Here is a 19,350-nt window from a genome sequence, read left to right on the forward strand (position 1 = left end):
GAATTGGGGGGTGGGGTGTAAAGGGTGAATGGGAAACAGTGTAGGACAACAGAAAATGAAGTAATGCCACAGGGAAATAACACTATTTTAGAAAGGCACTCTGTTGACTACATTTCTAAATGCTTATTTTAGAATACCACGATTATTCTTATTTTTCTTAGAAATAGGTTATCCTATGAAAGGCTTTGTTTTTCTCAGTAGTTCAGTGATCCAAAGCAATCCCATATTGTTGGACAGAAAATGCCATCTGTAATCAGAAAAAGAACTAAGGAGATTAAATCAACACATTCCATGTTTTTCTGTTTTGTTTTTTTTTTTAATCATCTCTCCATGATTTTTCTCTTTGGCTCTTATTTTTTTTCTTCCTACATGATTCATAAAACAATGTGTATTAAAAGTAAAAACTAAAAAAAAAAAAAAAGGTTGTCAAAAATGTTTATCTAAGGGTATGCAATATAGTATGTTTAAGCTGAATACAATATAATTAACTGTCATAGAAGTACATTGTCATGATAACAGATAATTAATTAACTGAGAAAACTTGCCTTCTGTTGATTCTTATGTATTCTTGGCCACTTTCTCAAGAGTATTTAAATTCTAAAATAATCTTACTTTAGACTTTTGCCTCATCACTTACCTGTAATAGCTTTAATTTTCATCTTTCCTCGGTGTCCTGACCTAAGTAGCCCTCCAGGTTGATACTTCTTTGCCTTATTATTTTTTTTAATAGCTTTTTATTTACAAGACATATGCATGGGTAATTTTTCAGCATTGACCCTTGCAAAATCTTCTATTCTACTTTTCCCCCTCCTTCCCTCTACCTCCTCCTCTAGATGACAGGTAATTCAGTATACGTTAAATATGTTAAAGTGTATATTAAATACAATATATGTATACATATTTATATAGTTATCTTGTACACAAAAAAATCAAATTTAGAAATAAGGTAAAAATAACCTGAGAAAGAAAACAAAAATGCAAGTGGACAAAAACAGAAGTAGTGGAAATGCTATGTTCTGGTCCATACTCATTTCTCATAGTTCTTTTGCTGGGTGTAGCTGGCTCTCTTCATTATTGAATAATTGGAACTGATTTGGTTCATCTCATTAAGAGAGAGGCACATTCATCAGAATTGATCATCATATAATATTGTTGTTGAAGTGTATAATGATCTCCTGGTTCTGCTAATTTCACTCAGCATCAGTTCATGTCTCTCCAAGCCTTTCTGAAATCATCCTGCTGGTCATTTCTTACAGAACAATAATACTCCATAACATTCATATACTACAACTTATTCAGCCATTCTCCAATTGATGGGCATCCATTCAATTTCCAATTTCCAGACTCTACAAAAAGGGCTCTTTGCCTTATTTTTCAGAGATTGTTTTATTGGCTCTCTCAGAAGTGTGAAAGAAGTTGAAAGATTTGTCTTCTGACAAGTTGGTAAGGGTGGGGTGAGATAAATAATTCTCACAGAATACTAGGCTTTTTTTTTTCCCCTTCCCCAACTACTTTGCTCCTTTTACTTTGGTTTCTGGTACCAGTTCTGTGCCTGACTTCAGAAGAAGGTTGTGTGAAAGAAAGGGCCGGAGAAAGAGTTGGCTCAGTAAAAAGGAAAATGAATTTTTAAAAATGAATTTTTAAAAATGAAAAATTAAAAAATAAAAAAAAATTTTTAAATGAAAACAAAAAAAGAATTTGAAGAGCTTTGAAATAGTGAAGATCACAGACTTTTAACTTTTGAGTAAGAAAATGGGGAAAATTTGAAGCTAAAGCAACTAAAGAAAAGATTGAACCTGAAAGAGGATTGGATAGAGGATTCAATTCCCTAAGTGTAAGAACTGGTTGGATGGTCAGGCTTAAAAGCCGAATTGTCAGATTCCTTTTCATTGTGGCAGGAAGTTTGGCAATGCAGTTGTAATAGCCCAAGCTGTCGCGTTCAGCATTTTTGCCAGTAACTTGAATGAAAGAATAGTTTTTTTATATTTATAAATAACAAAACTTCAAGAGATAGATGACATTCTGGATTATAGAGTCAATGTCCAAAAAGATCTTTATAGGCTAGATTGGGAGTTTATAACCTGGATCTTTTCTTTTTTAAACATTTTCCTAATTATATTTCAGTATAATTGTTTTTCTTTGTAATCTTCTGTATTTTGTTTTATATATTTTAAAACATTCTAAGGAATTCATAGGTTGTAAGAGATTGCCAAAGGGATGGGATCCATGACTTGGAATTAAGAATGTCTGGGGTAGAGCCTTATATTTCATGTTAATCAAATGATTGCATTTCTTTGTACATGGGCATAAAAAAATTAATTTTCTCTTTTGCCTTTGTCATACCACCTCTGGGAGAATTGTGTTCAGGTTGAGGCAAAGTTTAAGAAGGGCTTCGATAATCTGGAAAGGAACTGGTTGTGTATGTAGTATGGAGAAGAAAAGATTAGAGGAGGAACATAATACATGTGCTTTTAGTTTTTGAAGGGCTTTCATGTGGAGTAGGGATTAGATTTACTTGTTTTGACTCCAAAGATAGAGTTAGTGGAAGCAATGAATTTCTATTCATTGCTTCTGGTTGCAAAGAAGTAAACTTGATGTCAGTGGTAATATAGAAGGGACCAAAAAACAACTTTCCAATAATTAGAACTTTCTATAGAATGAGTTGCCTTGAGAGATAATAGTAAGTTCTTCCCCTTTGGAAGTTTTCAATCCAAAGTCAGACGATCACTTGTTGGTTATGTTTTAATGTGAGGCTCTTGCATATTTGTCTTGGGCTAGAGGTTCCTTCCAACTTACAAATTCTATTTTTGTGACTTAAACCTAATGGAGAATTGGAGTGGGGGGGCGGGAGGGTGTGGTTATCAATGTGCTAAATAGTGATAGAGGTAGTCTGAGTGAGGAAAATAACAACTTTGGAGTTGTAAACACTCAGATGCATTTTGCTAGTAATTCAGTGTAGTAGTACTATTGGAAAGAAATGTGAAAACTGAGGATTATCCTCCATTAAGTATCAGGGTTTGCTAAGGTTTAGCATTAAGCTCTCAATGTTTTGTAATTTTGTCACCATTAAGTCTGCTTTTTATGTTCAGCATAGCACATTTCTTTCCTATAAGAGAAAGTGCAGAGGATCAGGGTACTCATCTTCACATATTTGGTATTATCAGGAACAATCAAATGTTCTTTTAAAAAGATTGTAAAAAACCTAGGAAAAAAAGGATCTCGACTCAAGGTGTGTACGTGTGTGGGGGGGTGAAGTTGGAGGGTGGAAGAATGTCATGCAGAAGAAAAGATGGTAACTACTGAATACTTGAGAGCTAAGAAAACAAATTTGGGACTTCTGGAAAGTGATTGGATAGTTTGAATTTGTCTTCCAAGGAAAAAGTAGATTCATGAATACTGTTAAGTGATAGATTATCCAGTAAAGATCAGAGGAAAAAAGAAAAACTTGTGGAAGTCTAACTACCTGTTGAAAGATACTGACATAGATATTTGTTAACAACAATGGGAGAAATCTTTTGTAGCCAAGAAAAGAAATGTCCCTTTCTAACATTTGTCAATTAGTGAATATTTGTTAAGGATTTTTTCTATGCTAATAAGCATTGAGTAGAAAGGCAAACCATAGTATTTGTTTTCAAGGGACTCACAATCTAATTGACTATACAACATAAGGTTTCCTGAAGGCAATAGGATTTTAGCTAGGATTTGAAGATGGGGGTAAAGAAAAGAGGAAAGGGGCAGCTAGGTGGTGCAGTGGATAGAGCACCATCCCTGAAGTCAGGAAGACCTGAGTTCAAATGTGACCTCAGAGACTTAACATTTTGTAGCTGTTACCCTGGGCAAGTCACTTGACTCCAATTGCCGCAGGGCCCCCCCCCCCAAAAAAAAAAAAAAAAAAAAAGAAAAGAAAGAAAGAAAGAAAAGAAAGGGGGAAGAGTCTTCTTAGGACAGCTATTACAAATGCCTAGTTGTACTTGGCAGACAGAATGTGGTCTTGTTTAAGAGTTACTGTATCACAAAATGGAGAGAATGGATTCTGGATGGGGAGATGAAGAATTAGTAAAAAAAAAAAAAAAAAAAAAGATTTGAAAAGTTAAGAGGAGGCCAGACTATAAAGGACTGTAGTGACAAACTACCCATTTCTGATGAATCATATGGCTACATGTAAATTGGCCGAAATGAACATCAGATTATGCTTGCTAAAGATTGTGAAGTCTTAAAAAAAAAAAAAAAAAAAATGGAGACCTTACAGGAATGGCTATTGTCTTCAGAGCTGTTAATTGAAGGCAGTGGATTTGGAAATAAAAAGCATGTTTTGGAAATGAACAGCCAATTAGTTTAGAAGATGATATCTGAGAATAGGAATTGAATTTCTGGATGATAGCTATTTTAAATCATAAAAATGGCAGGTTTCCTTAGGCAAGGATAAGTTGTACCTGATAAGGACTGATAAATAAGTATTTTATTTGCATGATATTTTTCAATCCATTTAAAAGGGGCTTTTAAAAAAAGTTATTGTTTTGTTTTTACATAACTGTCATCTTCTATTCCTTTCAAGAGTGTCTTGCAAATCAAATTATAAGGCATTTAAACTGAAAAATAAGAAAGCTGTGTATCTACCAAGCTAAATAACAAAGTAGCTACAATGTAGAAAAATTAGTTGATACACCTCAAGGGTTTACAAAAAAGTCTAATAAAGATGCCATCAGTTAATATCTCTGTCTTCAAATTTCAATAGAAATATACAAAGTGTGGCTAACTAACAAGATAAACTAGAGATCTTTAAAGTCAAGGAGGCAAATTTGAACTCATGTATATAATTGAACCTAAATGGGATGAAAAATAATTAGAAAAATAGTTCTGGAAGAGTAAATAGAATAAAGTAAAAGGACAGGATAGGATCTGAGAAAATCCAGGAGCCAAAGAAAGGTGAAGAATATTTGGGTGAAGATCACAGGAAACATAAACAAAAATACTACTATCATCTGAGCATCCTTAATTTGGAGAGGAAAGGAAGTAGATGAACAGGAAACATCACAGTGCTGGCATAGTGGCAATAAATTGTAAGCTCTTGAAGATAAAGACTGTCTCGTCAGGGAGTGGGATGTTTACTAGTTTTTTGTTGATTAGTGATATAGTATTGATGTGGGACTGGAAATCTAATGACAGTTTCTTCATAAGATGAGGGAATCACCTTATGAAAAGTAATCTTTTTAGACATAAATATAACAGATTAAATTTATTAAACTGGCAAATCAGGTAGATAAAGGGAATGCTGTAGACTACTTTTAAGAATTCATAGAGTACCTCTCTGTACCTGACCTTTCTTTCTTAAAAAACAAATACATTTTTATTTATTCTTCATAACAAACTCTACCTGGAAGGTTGGGTGCTCATAATAGGTCATAATAACACCTGCCACTCAGTGTAATCAACGTATTTGATTAATTTACAAATGCTATTTTTATAAAAATATATGGAGAGAGATGAGCCAGACAATAGTAGAGTTAGATGAATTCAAAACTGGTTGGTAATGATAGTGCCTATCTCTCAGGGTTGTTGTGAGGAATAAGTGAAGTAGTATTTTGTAAAGTGCTTTGTAAACCTTAAAGAGCTACATAAATGCTACTTATTAAGTATTCTTGTGTTTTGTTAAAAGAGTTAGATTCTAAAAATAAGGCAGCAGTTCTTCTGTATTCTGCTCTGATCATACTACATCTGGAAATTTTTGTTTAATCCTGGGTACTTTTATTTTAGAAGGGAAAAACCAAAAATATAGGTCATTCCGGTGATAAAGACTTTTAAGTTTATGGAATATGAAAATTGGTCAAAAGGAATTGCAGTGGCTTATGCTTCATAAACAGGAATCTGTGGAAGAACTTGCTAGTTGTCAATATTTGGATGGCTGTCATGTGGAGGAAGGATTAGACTTGTTTTTATTTGACTCCAGAAGGCAGAATTAGCAGGGTAGTTTTGCAGAGGGTCAGATTTAGGTCTGAAGTAAGAAAAAACTTCACTAGCAATTGAGTTATCCAAAAAGTGTAACAAGCTGAGTTGAGGAGTAGCAGTAGATTCTTTATTAAATGTCACCAAGCAAAGGCTGGATCACCACTTGTAAGATCTGTTGTAGAAGGGGTTCTTTTTCAGTTCAGTTGATTTTGACTAGATTGCCATTGAGGGCCTTTCCAGTTCTAAAATTTTATGATTATATGATACAGTTTTAATATAAGTACATTGTAAGTTACAACAGAGGCCTAGCAGCCTTGGTCTCTGATCAGAGGATACTCTTTAGTTTGCCAATTTGATCTCAGTGCATTTTCCTCTCCCAGGAAAATGGGGGTAGTACTCTTTTTCTTCCACAAGATGATCCCTTCCATACTTCTTCTTGATCCTTTTTTATGTGGTTGTAGTCTGTCTTGTTATATGTCAAACCTTTTCACTGTTGTTAAATTAGAAGATAAACCACTGTGAGGAAACTGAGCTATATAATAGTTTCTGAACTATATAGATATACAAAGCACTGGAATGTGGAAAAAGGCACAGATGCCCTGATTATTATCTCTTGTGAAAATTGAACTAATTTAAAGTTACCACAGTTGGGAGATCAAAGCTTTTCAGAAGTATCCTAGCTAACAAGCTCTTGAATTCCTTAACCAGACCTAGAGAGCCTGTAGGGTCACACTAGTTTGGGATACAAATTCATGTGTTAAATACCATAAGGGAAGGTTACAAATATTAGTACCTTATGAAACAGTGTAAATGGTGGAAGCAAACAAAATTTGCAAGCTTGCTAGACAGTCCAAATAAGCAACATTAACTCCATATTCATGAATGAAACTTACTGAGATTAACAGCAAAAATCTAGACATAAAATAAATGAGCTTATATTTGGTTCTAGAATGCTGTAAGGAAAAAAAAACACCACCACAAACCAACAACTTTGAGTTTCAAATTCTTTCTCTCCCTTTCCGTTCCTCCCCCACCCATTGAGAAGGTAAGCAATATGGTAGCAATTATATATGTGAAATCAGGAAAATATATTTCCAGATTAGCTGTGTTGCAAAGGGGGAATGGGAATAAAGAAAGCAAAAAAGTGCTTCAATTTGCACTTGGGGTTTGGAAGTTCTCCAGAGCCAGTTAGCAATTTTCATAATGGATCCTTTGTAATTTTTTTGGATCATTGTATTGTAAAATACTTATATTTATAAGCTCCAGAGGACCATTTATACTCTAAGATTTTGGTGCCTCCTATTCAAATCACACATACACACAGACAAAAAAGTAGAAATGGAACTTCAGAAGATGACAATACAAATAATAATGCTTTAAGATTTGGAAATTGTTTTACAAATATTATCCTATTTTACCTTAATAGCAAACCTGGGAAATAGGATGATTCAGAGATGGTGTCTAGACTAGACAAAGTATATTCTGAAGTACTGTAATTTCTTAAAAGCAAATGATAGTGTTATATGATTTTTGATAGGTATGGGAAAAATGGGGGGGGGAGGAATAGCAATATTACTAACCAAAAAAGATTATTGAAAGGACAATACTATTGATTCAGCCTATTTTCTCAAAATTTGGGGATAGGAGGGTGATGCATATTTTAATGGTGTCCTTGATTAAAATTATGAGAAAGCAATATTTTCTAGTTCTTCGTTTTTCCAACTCTTTGTGTCCTCATTTGAGGTTTTTTTGGGGCAAAGATACTGAAATGATTTGTCATTTCCTTCTCCAGATCGTTTTACAGATGAGGAATTGGTAACAGGGCAAGTGACTTGCCCACAGTTAGGCAATATTGAGATCAAATTTGAACTCAAGAGAATGAATCTTCCTAACTTTAGGCCGAGCATTCTATCTACTGTACCCCACCTAGTTGCCCAACACATTTTTTTGTACAGGTACTTGTAAAGTACTAAAATTCTTATCATAAAGATAGGCTTATCTTATACTAAATATCATGCTTCAGTGCATTATAGCTGGACTCAAAAGTGTCATAACTCATGTGGGCCTTTTGGAGATGAGCCTTTTTAGTTTTTATTTTTGCTTGGTGAAGATTTAAGGCTTGTATTGATTTGGTTACAAAATAAGGCTAATTATTTGTCAATACTGTAAGAGAAATTTGGGGCAGGAGAAAGTTTTATCTTTTATCAGGATATAATTATGTTTTTTAGCATTGTATATTTTTTATTTTTTCAACCTGCTTATGTAGTATTGCAATTAATTCTTTAAATGTTTGATAGGATTCACTTAAATGCATATAGTTCTGGTTTATTTTACCTAAGCCTCACTCTTAAAAGAGCATTTCCTTATATGTAGTACAAAAAAATTTTATGAAACTCAATCTGCCACCGAATATAACAAAATTCATTTTTTATACCATTTTTACCACCCCTTTAATGTGTTGGCCCTTTTTTGCCATGCAGTTTGTGAGATAGAAGTATTTTTTTTTCTTCAGAATTATCTTTTTTCAAAAGTTAATATGACCAAGTGTGTACTAAAGTCCTACAACAAATAATTTCTTAAGTTTGACTGTTGTTAGTCATTTTTAATTAGAAGCTCTTAGGGGGATAGAAAGAAAATGTTCTTGGTTTTCCTGTATGTGTACTATATGTGAGGGAATTTGACTTCATAACAGAACATATTTTATCTCTATCATAGTTCTCTTAAAATATAACTGTAGTGCTTATGAAAGAACACCAAATTTGGAGTTGGAAGACTTGAATCCTTGCTCTGCCACTTACTAGCTATGTGATTTGTTCAAAGTCTTTGAGACTCACCTGCATATAGACAGCTCCTAAATAGAATTATCAATCTAAGGTCTCTCTATTTCAACAAGTTCAGAGTGGAATTAATTATGTTTTCTTCTAAAAATGACATAAAAAACTATTGTTTTGAGAATCTGAACTTTGCTTAATGCCTAACAGTTTTTGGTACAGTAGGAATTTAGTATATTTTTATTGATGAGTGTTATTGTTTATAAAAACATAGCTAAGATGTGGAAATTATTGATTTTATGTGACAGTATGAGTTTATTTTAAAATACTTTAAAAAGCTGAGCTCTTTCAAATAGGACTAACAAAGTACTCTGTAGTGAGCATATTAAGGTATCTATTTCTCAGTCATTTCTTGTATATCTGTACTTAAGATCTATTTGATGATGCTATTTTTAAAAAAATTAAGTTGAAATATATCTAATAGTTGTTGACATTATTAAACAGCATGGATTTTTGTTTTGTTTTTGTTTTTACCTCCAACAGGGCATCCTTAGTAGAGTTACAGAATCTGTTAAGAACATCGTCCCAGCATGGCTACAGAAGTATTTCAACAAAAACGAAACTGCCTATGTACATTCAGATGACAACAGGGAATCAAGACATTGGCAAGAGAATACACAAAATGATCATCTTTTATATACAGATGAGGAAAACCCAATTATTAATGATGGGAGAATCACTCCTGATCCACCGATCAGTAATACAGAAGGTAAGTGGAAGGATTAGCAGCAATATTATAATTCTACTTGTTTTGATTTTTAAAAAATTAAAAATTAAAAAAATTCTTTATTAAACGTAATCATTGTTAAAATCTAACCAAATAATTCTGGTTTTTGTGACTTCATGGGTTTTTTTTTTGGGGGGGGGGTTGTTTCATGGAAAAAGTCATTTTTCTTTCTTGGGGGAAATGGTATTTACTTGTCATCTTTTGATTCTTCTCTTGATTATTTATGGTCACGATTAGGTCCTTAATAAAGTGCATGTTTTTGGAATCTTAGCTTGACAGCTATAACTATTTAAATGTAGTCAGCTGGCTATAATAATTAGCATTGTTATCTGTTCATTTAGGCGATTCAGTAGTTTGGATTCCTCTATACATTTGAAAAAGGCCAGAGTGAATAGAAGTAATTAACTTATAAGAGAAGACATGCTAAATTGTTAATCTTTTCTTAAGTAACATTAATTTACAATTTTGAGTGTATTTTTATCTTTACTGGAAATAGAATAAATTTTATGTACCATACTTGGCTTAAAAGTGTTTTCACACCATGAATGAAAACCTGCTAAAACAGAACAATTACTTGCCATCCCATAATATAGAAGGTAAAAGTTTGCAGTATAACTTTGTGTACCTGAGCTTAACTAGAAAGCAACTGTAATAATGAGGGAGATCACATATCATAAATTATTATCTTTACCCAGGTAAACCCTAGATTTACACAGCCCATCAATTGTCTTTCCTGAGTTGCTTTTTGGACATCTCTTTCTTGGATGGCCATTGACATCTCACACCCACCATGTCCAAAACAGAGCTTTTTATTTTTCTCCTCAAATCCATCCTTCTCAAACTTCTCTTGTTTCTATTGAGGATATCAATTCTTCTGGTGACCTCTGTTTGATACCTTGGAATTATCCTTGTCTAACTGTCACTTTCCTTGGATAGTTGCCACATCACTTTTAATTTCACATTCTCTCTCACATATACCCCCTTTTAACTCACTGCCACCATCCTAGTTCACTGTCTTTCCCCTTCACTATTATTTGATGCTCCTGCCTCTAGTCTCTCTTCCTTGCCAACCTGATTTTCACACATTTGTTTAAAATGATTATAAAAGCATGAGTATAATCATTTTCTGGCTCATCTAGCTCCACTGATTCTCTCTTTACTTTCAAAATCTATATCCGGTGCTTTTTAATTATTAGGTCATTCTAGTCAGATAGTGGAAATAGAAAGGAATGGTCAAACTGAAGAATGTTGTTGTAATCTTTAATATTTGAGAAATGACTGTGAGTGGGCTAAGAAAGAAGGAAGAGTCAGAGATAACAGGTTTCCATGAGATCAATGGTGCTATCAATAAAATTAAAGAAATTAGAGATGAGGGCTTTACAAATTCAGTTTTGTGTGCGTTGTACCTTTTGTTCTAGGAGGGTATTTTAGGTAGGGATAATTTAGAACCTGGAAATATGGGGTGGAAGCTCTGAGGTATAATTTTGAACATTTATATTTTAGCCAAGCTGATGCTGTTTCTTCTCATTTGTCCTTTTCTACCCCTCTGCATTTGTTTGAGGTCCCTTGCTTGTAATATTTTCTCTCTGTCTTTTAACTTCTTTCAGGGTCCAGCTCAGGTACCTGTACCTCCATGTAGCTGTCCCTGATTCTTCTCAGTTGAAAGTGAACTCTTACTTAACATTTCTTAAAGCATGTTGCCTGGATTCCTCCTTTGCCTTTTTTCATCTTTCCTTGTTTTATACTTGTATATCTGGCAATATTGAGAGATAGTGGCAAGAATGTTAGATCTGAATCTAGGATCTTGGATTTAAGTCCTGCTCCTTACTAATTCTTATTGTGGACAAGTAACTAAATCCTTTAAAGCTGTAGTTTTCTTCATCTGTAAAATTGGACTGATGATAAATACTTTTCACAGAATTGTAAACAATGTATTTTTTCAAACTGTAAAATGTTATATAAATGTGACTTATATTGTATTTCCTCTCTTTAAAATTGCTTGTTGAAGCAAATATTGTAATCATTTTAGCATACATTTGGTACATTTTGAATTGGAAAATATTTGAGGTCCCTTCTAGCCCTGAAATTCTGTGAATCTTTGTCATACACAGCTCTGGTAGTGTCATTTCCTTGTCTCTTATCCTTTATTAGATGCCCAATACCAAAGAAAAATAGCTTACCAAACTCATTCAAAATCGTCTTGTAACCTCCTAACCTATTTTTCTAACCTTATTTCATGACACTCTCCCTTATATGCTATTTTCTGTGCTCCAGTCAAATTAAGCTATTTGCCGACTCCCAGATATGTCATATTTTTTTCTGTGTCTTTGTTTTCTTGTTATATATATCTATAATATCACTTTGCTTAATCTTCCAACATAATTAATACTGTGTCTTTTTTATTATAACTCTCAAGTATATCTTCCTCCTCTATTGTTATAAATTGTTCAGAGCGAGGACTTTGTTTATTTTTTTTCCCCTTTACCATCAATCACAGGCCTTTGTACCTCTTCTCCCAAATTGTTCATACTATCCCTTCTTCTCTTTGAAGTTATTGTTCCATATATCTTCTCCCCATCTCAGCCAAATACTTAGAAAATGCCCTCTAAACTTGTTGCATCCAGTTTCTCATCTCCATTTCAGTTCTTATTACTTTGCAATCTGGCATCCTCTATTGCACACACTCTTAATTGCTAAATCAGTTGACTTTTTTCTATGCTTCATTTTTCTTGATCTTTTCTAGCATTTATATGTAACATTTTACATTGTTGATTACATCCTTTTCTCCTATATATTGTCATCCCTGATTTTCTGTGACATAACTATTCTTCTAGTTCTTATCCCACCTTGTCTGATTTCTTTTCTAGTCTCCTTTAGGGGAATTCATGGGTTGAATTGGATATTTCCCAGGACTCTGTTTCTGGCCTCGTTAGTTTCTATCCAGTTATTTCTAAGTGGATGATTCTCAGATAACTATATACTTATTCACAGACCTGGACAGACAATAGAGAGAGACATTCACAAGAGTCTCAAAACATTTTTCTTCAGTTTAAATTATTACCAGTTTGTTTCTTGATGGTTTTATAATCACTTTAAGGGATAAAAAGTTAATTCAAAAGGGACAGGTAGGTAGATACGTTGATTTAGGGAGGCAGTTTGGTATGGGAAATATTATAGTGGATTTGGAACTTTGAAAACCTGAATTAAAATTTTGACTGACTCTTTAATTGCTGTATGAATACAGGCAAGTCACTTAATCCCTTCTACTAGTGATGCCATATGTAAAATGAGAGGGTTAGCTTACTTTAGCTTACTTTCAGCCCTGTAGTGTGTATGCACCTGTGTGTGCGTGCGCAAGCACACACACATTCTCAGGTTATCATATAAATATCTTGAGCTCAATATGTTCTACTAAAACCAAGTTAATCTTCCTGAAATTCACCTTTGTCCCCAATTACCAATTTCTGTTGAAGCACCTCCATCCTTCAGTCATTCAGGTGGTTAATCTTAGCGTTTTCCTCAGTTCTTCCTTCTTTCATATCCAATCATTTTTATTTGTTATTTCTTTCATAGCATATTGCCCTCTATCCCTTTCTGTCTACTCATTTCGCCACCACCCTAGGATAGTCCTTTGTCACCTCTTATTTAAACTATTATAGTCTCAGTCTCTAGTCTTTCCACTCTTCATCCTTCACACATCTGTTAAAATGATATTTCTAATGTACAAGTCTGACCATTTCTCTATTCATAAAGCTTTAATAGCTTTCTCTTTCTTTTAAAATCAAATATAGACTTGTTTGGCATTTAAATCCCCTTATAGTCTGGCTCCAATCCATCTTCTCAGATTTTTTTTTTTTAATAATTTTTTTCATGCATTCTTTATATTAACCAATTTATTTGCCTAATCAACTCCTTTCCCTTTGCCTTGGCACAGGATGTCCCTCATTTTAGGATTGCTTTTTTTTTTTTTTAACCTTGAAGTCCTTTCTCTTGTTCTTATCTATACTGAAAGATCTATATTTGATGATTAGTGTCCTTTATTTATTATATGCAATTACCTGTTATGTCATTGTGTTCTATGTCCTGTCTCTTCACCCTACCTAATAAAATGCAATTTTCTTGAAGGCTGGTACCATTTCATTTTTGTTTTTGTATTCTTAAAGCCTAACACAACATAGTGCCTAGTATCTAATAGATACTACACAAATACATCTTGAATTGGATTATAAATGCCTATTATTGATTGAATGAACATTTTAAAAGCACCTTATTCATAGTTGATTAGAACCTCCAACTGATAAGGCAGAGTTGAAATTTGATTTATTTTAAGTGTTTAATCTTGTAAGTATATATGATAATAAGTACTTTTAAGTATTTTGATGTGATTGTGCTACATTTTTATTATTTTGCATATTCATTATATTGATGGTTTTCCTTTAAAGAACCTTCAACAAGTAGATCTGCTTTAAATTATCCGGATGTTTTAACAAGGCCTTCTCTTCATCGGGGCCACTTGAATTTCTCCATGTTGGAATCCCCAACATTACACTGTCAGCCATCCACATCTTCGGCGTTCCCAATTGGCAGTTCTGGGTTCTCATTTGTAAAAGAAATCAAAGATTCTACCTCTCAACATGATGATGATAACATCTCAACTACCAGTGGTTTTTCTTCCAGAGCTTCTGATAAAGGTAAACTTTAGTTGTTACAAGTATTGTAGTAGATTTCTTACAAATCAAAGATTTAGACTGGAAGAGACCTTTGATTATCTAATTCAATTCAACTCTCTCATTTTATAGATTAGGAAACAGAGGCCCAGAGAACATTAGATAATTTGCTCAAGTCCATATAAGTAATATCCTCCTGACTTCAGAGCTGATGTCCTATCTAAATGTGCCATTTAGTGGCCCTTCATACAAGTCAGATCAAAGGTAGAATTACAGCCTAGCTTCTCTTGAGTCTAGAGTCAATGCTTTTTCTGTTGTACCCTTTTGCTTCCCATTTAGATGGTATAGTCTAGTAACTTTGTGAACTGAGCTTTCTCCTTAAATAGAAGTTTAGAGTTCATGGTTCTACCCTCCAATCAGAGAAGCATAAATAAGGTGAAGGACCAAAGCTCATGAGATCTTGGAGGATAATGAGGATCATCCCAGTAATTAATTTCTTGGGCCATGGGTGGGAAAAAAATACTGAAAGAGGTGAGAAAAGAGGTTATCTACATAAGTATATATTTTGTACTTTTCAGATATAGCTGTTTCAAAGAACACTTCAGGGCCACCGCTATGGTCCCCCGAAGCTGATCGTTCTCATTCGCTCTCACAGCATACTGCCACCAGCTCAAAGAAACCAGCATTCAACTTGTCTGCCTTTGGAACACTTTCCCCTGTGAGTCCCAAGTAATATGTATTTAATCACATTAGTTTTGTGACTCTTGCTTATGGTGATTATTTTTCATTGCAGTCACTTGGGAATTCTTCAATACTTAAAACAAGCCAGCTTGGAGATTCTCCTTTTTACCCTGGTAAAACAACTTATGGTGGTGCTGCAGCAGCTGTTAGACAGTCTAAAATACGAAGTACACCTTATCAGGTAAAAAAAAAAAAAAGGCTTGTGATTTGGAGTGGGAATTGGGGGGTAGGCTTTGCAATAATTTATTCTCATAAAATCATAAAGGATTTATCAGAAATGATAATTTTTCTTGAATGTTTCATCTGCTTTATGAAAGACTTTCATTTGAAAGATACCAGGTTTTACATGATGTTTCTATTGATATTCTTTAGAGTAACCAATATAACAAGATAGCTCATTGATTGTGTTTGAAACTTCCCCTGTTGTTATTTTTAAAAATAATTTGATTGGGGATAGCTAGGTGGCCACAGTGGATAGAGCACCAGCCCTGAAATCAGGAGGACCTGAGTTCAAATGGGATCTCAGACACGTAATTCTTCCTAGCTGTGTGACCCTGGACAAGTCACTTAACCCTAATTGCTTCAGCAAAAAAAAAAATAATAATAATTAGTTTGATTAAAATAATTAAATTATATGCATTATTATTTTGATATTATCTTTTCATATTTCTTTGAGATAGAAAATTTATTTTCTATGCAGTGTTGTCTATCTACTTTATAGATGATCGTTATCATTATTTTTGAATAAGAATCATTCATAGATAATGATAGGAAGATTTTTAATAGAAGTTAATTACTGCCTCTCTAATTAGATCTAGTTCCTAAATCTTTATCATGATTATAGGATTGCAAGGTGTTTAATGATCACCAGATCCTGGTCCTTTCTTTTACAGAGAGGGAACCTGGCCCAGAAATGTTAAATGCAAGATTATGTAAAATAGTGACAAAACAAGGATTTGGATCCCAGAACTTGGCCTTCAGATCCATTGCGTGCTTCCCTTCCTTCCTCCCCCTTTTTTTCTCCCCTGAGGCAGTTGGGGTTCAGTGACTTGCCCAGGGTCACACAGCTAGGACGTATTCAAGTGTCTGAGATCGGATTTGAACTCAAGTCCTCCTGACTTCAGGGCTGGTGCTCTATCCACTGCACCACCTAGCTGCCCCCGTTCCCCACCCTTTTTTATAAATATCACATAGATGAAGTCTATAGACTCTGTGGTTATCTACTGAGTTTTTACAAAGTTCATATACTTAGTAAATTTTATTTTTGTATGCTTTTGCATTTTAAGAAATCAATATGTGTTACTGAAATATATACATATTTAGGACCATGAATGTTATGAGTTAATCTTGTTGATTTAGTGAAAGTATAGTAAGGACAAAAAAAATTTGTCTTTTTATTTTTGTTTTAAATTTATCATCCTCAACCATTTATCGACGATTATAAAATCAGCTAGAAATAAATTCACAATAATTGAAGAAACTAGTTTTGAAATTGTAGATATATTTTCACATTGGCAAAGCAGCAATACCCACAAATAAGCTAATGAATGAGTGATGAACTTAGAAAAATAATTCTTTTAAAAAGTAATTATGACTATTAAAAATATTTTTTTCTATGAGCTGTTTGTAAATTATTTGAGAATGGGCTATATTTAGATTGTATTCTGTCAGTTGCACCTGTTTTATGTTACTCATTACTGAATAGAGAACTGGGCAGCTAAACTGTGCTTTTTTTTTGGTGGCAACATAACTATTGGAATGTTGTAATCCACACTTGTTCGGAAGTGATCATGAGAATTTATAAACCCAATGGGATTTCTTGTGGTCTATTGTGGTCTAATTGTTTAAATTTTTGTTGTTGTTGTTTCAGTTCTTTTAATGTTTATTTTCTGAGCCATAATACAAAAAGCATAAAGAAAATATACATAAAAAATTAACCTCAATATCCCCTTGGTCTTGGGTTTCATTGTGACTCTTTCTAGTAATGCAGATTGCAAACCCTCTGTATTTTAGCTACATAGTCCTTTGAGAGTTTCTTAAAGTAAACTATTAATGAGAAGCCCCTCTGAATTTAATTTCTCCTAGCCCAGACCCTTAGTAGGCCATTTGTGAAGTCATTTCACCTTCATTGAACTTTCTAAAGCTTGTAATTTTGTATACTTTTTAAAAAGAATCTATCATTACTTCCATATTAGTTGAATGTCAATATTTGGTTATTTATTATAATTGTAGGAAGTCATTTGATATTTAAAAAAAAAACAAAAACAACCTTGGTGCCAACAGGTTATGTGATAACTTTCAAAGCTTTATCAGTCAGGTTCTGTTAGGTCTTAAGATTTCTTAATTTGTCTGTATTGGAATTTCATAATGATAAGAAAATTATGTAATATACCTGGGCCAGAGCTTCATATTTGCTGTAACAATAGTTTTCTTTAAATTGTTGCTACATAGGATTAATTTATTTTATTGCTGAGGCAATTGGGATTAAGTGACTTGCCCAGGGTCACACAGCTAGGCAGTGTTAAAGTGTCTGAAGTTATATTTGAACTCAGCTCCTTCTGACGTCAGGGCTGGTGCTCTATTCACAGCGCCCCCTAGCTGCCACACATTTGGATTAAATTTTAGAAAAAACAAATCATTGCACAAGATAGACACATACGTGTGTGTGTGTGTGTGTGTACATTTGTCGGGGGGAGACGTATGTGTGCGCACTAAAAAAGTTACCATCTAACTCCATGAAATGTCAGGAAATGTTAAGATCTAGGTTATTCTGATTAGTGCACAGTGCTTAGTATTCTAGATTTGCAGTCTCCTATCCTAATATGTTATTCCATGATGGTGGTACTCTGTGTATTATCAAGTCCTGTTTCTACAATATCTTTCCTATTCATTCCTCTTTTCAGCCACCACTTTGGTGTAGGCTTTCTTCAACTTTAATGCCTGTCTATTGCAATTCTCTTTTTGATTGGTTTCTCTTGAAGTCTCTTCTCACTCTTATCTATCTGACAACTCATTTGTAACAATAATTGTTTTCTAAACCATGGTCACACAAACAATGGAGAAAACATTACTTTTCTAATTCAAAAAATTTCAGTGACTCCTAATTATCTCCAGGACAAAATTTAGAATAATCTGTTCAGTATTTGAAGCTCTTCATTAATTGGCCATTTTGCAAATTCTTAATATTTTATTAGTCTTAATACTTTAGTCCTCTACATATTCCTTTTTTAAAAATGTATTTATTTAAAACTTAAATGCAAAATAAGAAAAGAGAAAAAAAAAGTAGTCACGTGCCCACCCTCCTGGGAAGGATTTGAAATTTGAAACAAATTTCCATTTCAGGAAAGCATATATAATAATAGGAGACATTGTACTCACAACAATCCATTTTTTCTTTACTTCTTTATAGGTTTTCTTTTGTTTTCTGTATGTACTTTTTACTTGCTCCCTTTCCTTCCTTCCACTTCCCCAAGCAGAGTACACTTATGTACTGATATATTTGTGCAGACACCAACACCTAGCCGCTTTCTCTCCCCCCCCCCCCCCCCCCCCCACTGAAATCTAAAACTATATTACTATGGCTAGCTTAATGTAAATTTCTCTTTTGTTTGAATTTTTCCTAATAAATTCATTGTTGTATTTGTGTATCTCTCATTTCCTATCCCTGCTAACCCTTCTACTTTATTTCAGCTTGTTACCTTGCCTTGCTATTACTTCATCTTTCTCCCCCTTCCTTTTGCCTTCACCCTTTTCCACCCTCTTTATCCCATTCCCATTAATCTACATATCTTATCCCACTCCCTTTAAATAACCTTCCATATTGCACTTTTAGGTTTTCAGAACAAACATCTCATCTTCATTAAATTCCTGTGTTGGTTCTTGTTCTCCTATCTCATTCATATAATATAATTACTATTTTTATCTTTGTCTACATGGTTTTGCTTTTTTAGAGACACATCATACTCTGCTGTACCCCAAACTTTATTTCCCAGTTACTAATGTTAGTCTTAGATGTGTGGTTAACATTTACATGTATAAGACGAAGTTTGTCCTTATTGAGTCCTTTGAAATTAGTCTTTGCTGTTGGTTCTTAATACATTAGATTTTCTATTGAATTCAGAGACAGAGTCATGAAAATTTGACGGTTTGGTGAATGTCCTTTTTAAAAAATTCAGTATTGTATCAATTTTGCTGGATATATTTTCAGCCATAATCTTATTTTGATTGTCTATATATAGTATTTCAGTTTTTTTATGTAGCCACTGATAAATCCTGTGCAATTCTAATTGTAGCTCCAGCATATTTGATTTTTTTTTTTTCTCTCCTAAAATTTTCTCTTTGATCTGGGGGTTTCGAAAATTAGCAGTGATGTTCCTATATATTTTCCTTGTAGGATCTATTTGACATGGTAAGCAGTAGATGTTTTTCTATTTCTACT

At 33.6% G+C, this 19,350-nt stretch overlaps 1 protein-coding gene across 1 annotated transcript in view; it reads left to right on the forward strand.

Annotated features, from left to right (window-relative positions):
* Window positions 1–19,350, forward strand: part of NUP153 (nucleoporin 153) — a 71,981-nt gene that overhangs the window by 12,727 nt on the left and 39,904 nt on the right. Inside the window, exons 2-5 of the mRNA XM_051970641.1 lie at window positions 9,261–9,486; window positions 13,947–14,195; window positions 14,750–14,889; window positions 14,965–15,093. Of these exons, the coding sequence (XP_051826601.1) occupies window positions 9,261–9,486; window positions 13,947–14,195; window positions 14,750–14,889; window positions 14,965–15,093 (744 nt within the window). The remainder of the gene's footprint in view (window positions 1–9,260; window positions 9,487–13,946; window positions 14,196–14,749; window positions 14,890–14,964; window positions 15,094–19,350) is intronic.

Source organism: Antechinus flavipes, chromosome 1 (assembly GCF_016432865.1).
Source record: "Antechinus flavipes isolate AdamAnt ecotype Samford, QLD, Australia chromosome 1, AdamAnt_v2, whole genome shotgun sequence".
NCBI lineage: Eukaryota > Metazoa > Chordata > Mammalia > Dasyuromorphia > Dasyuridae > Antechinus > Antechinus flavipes.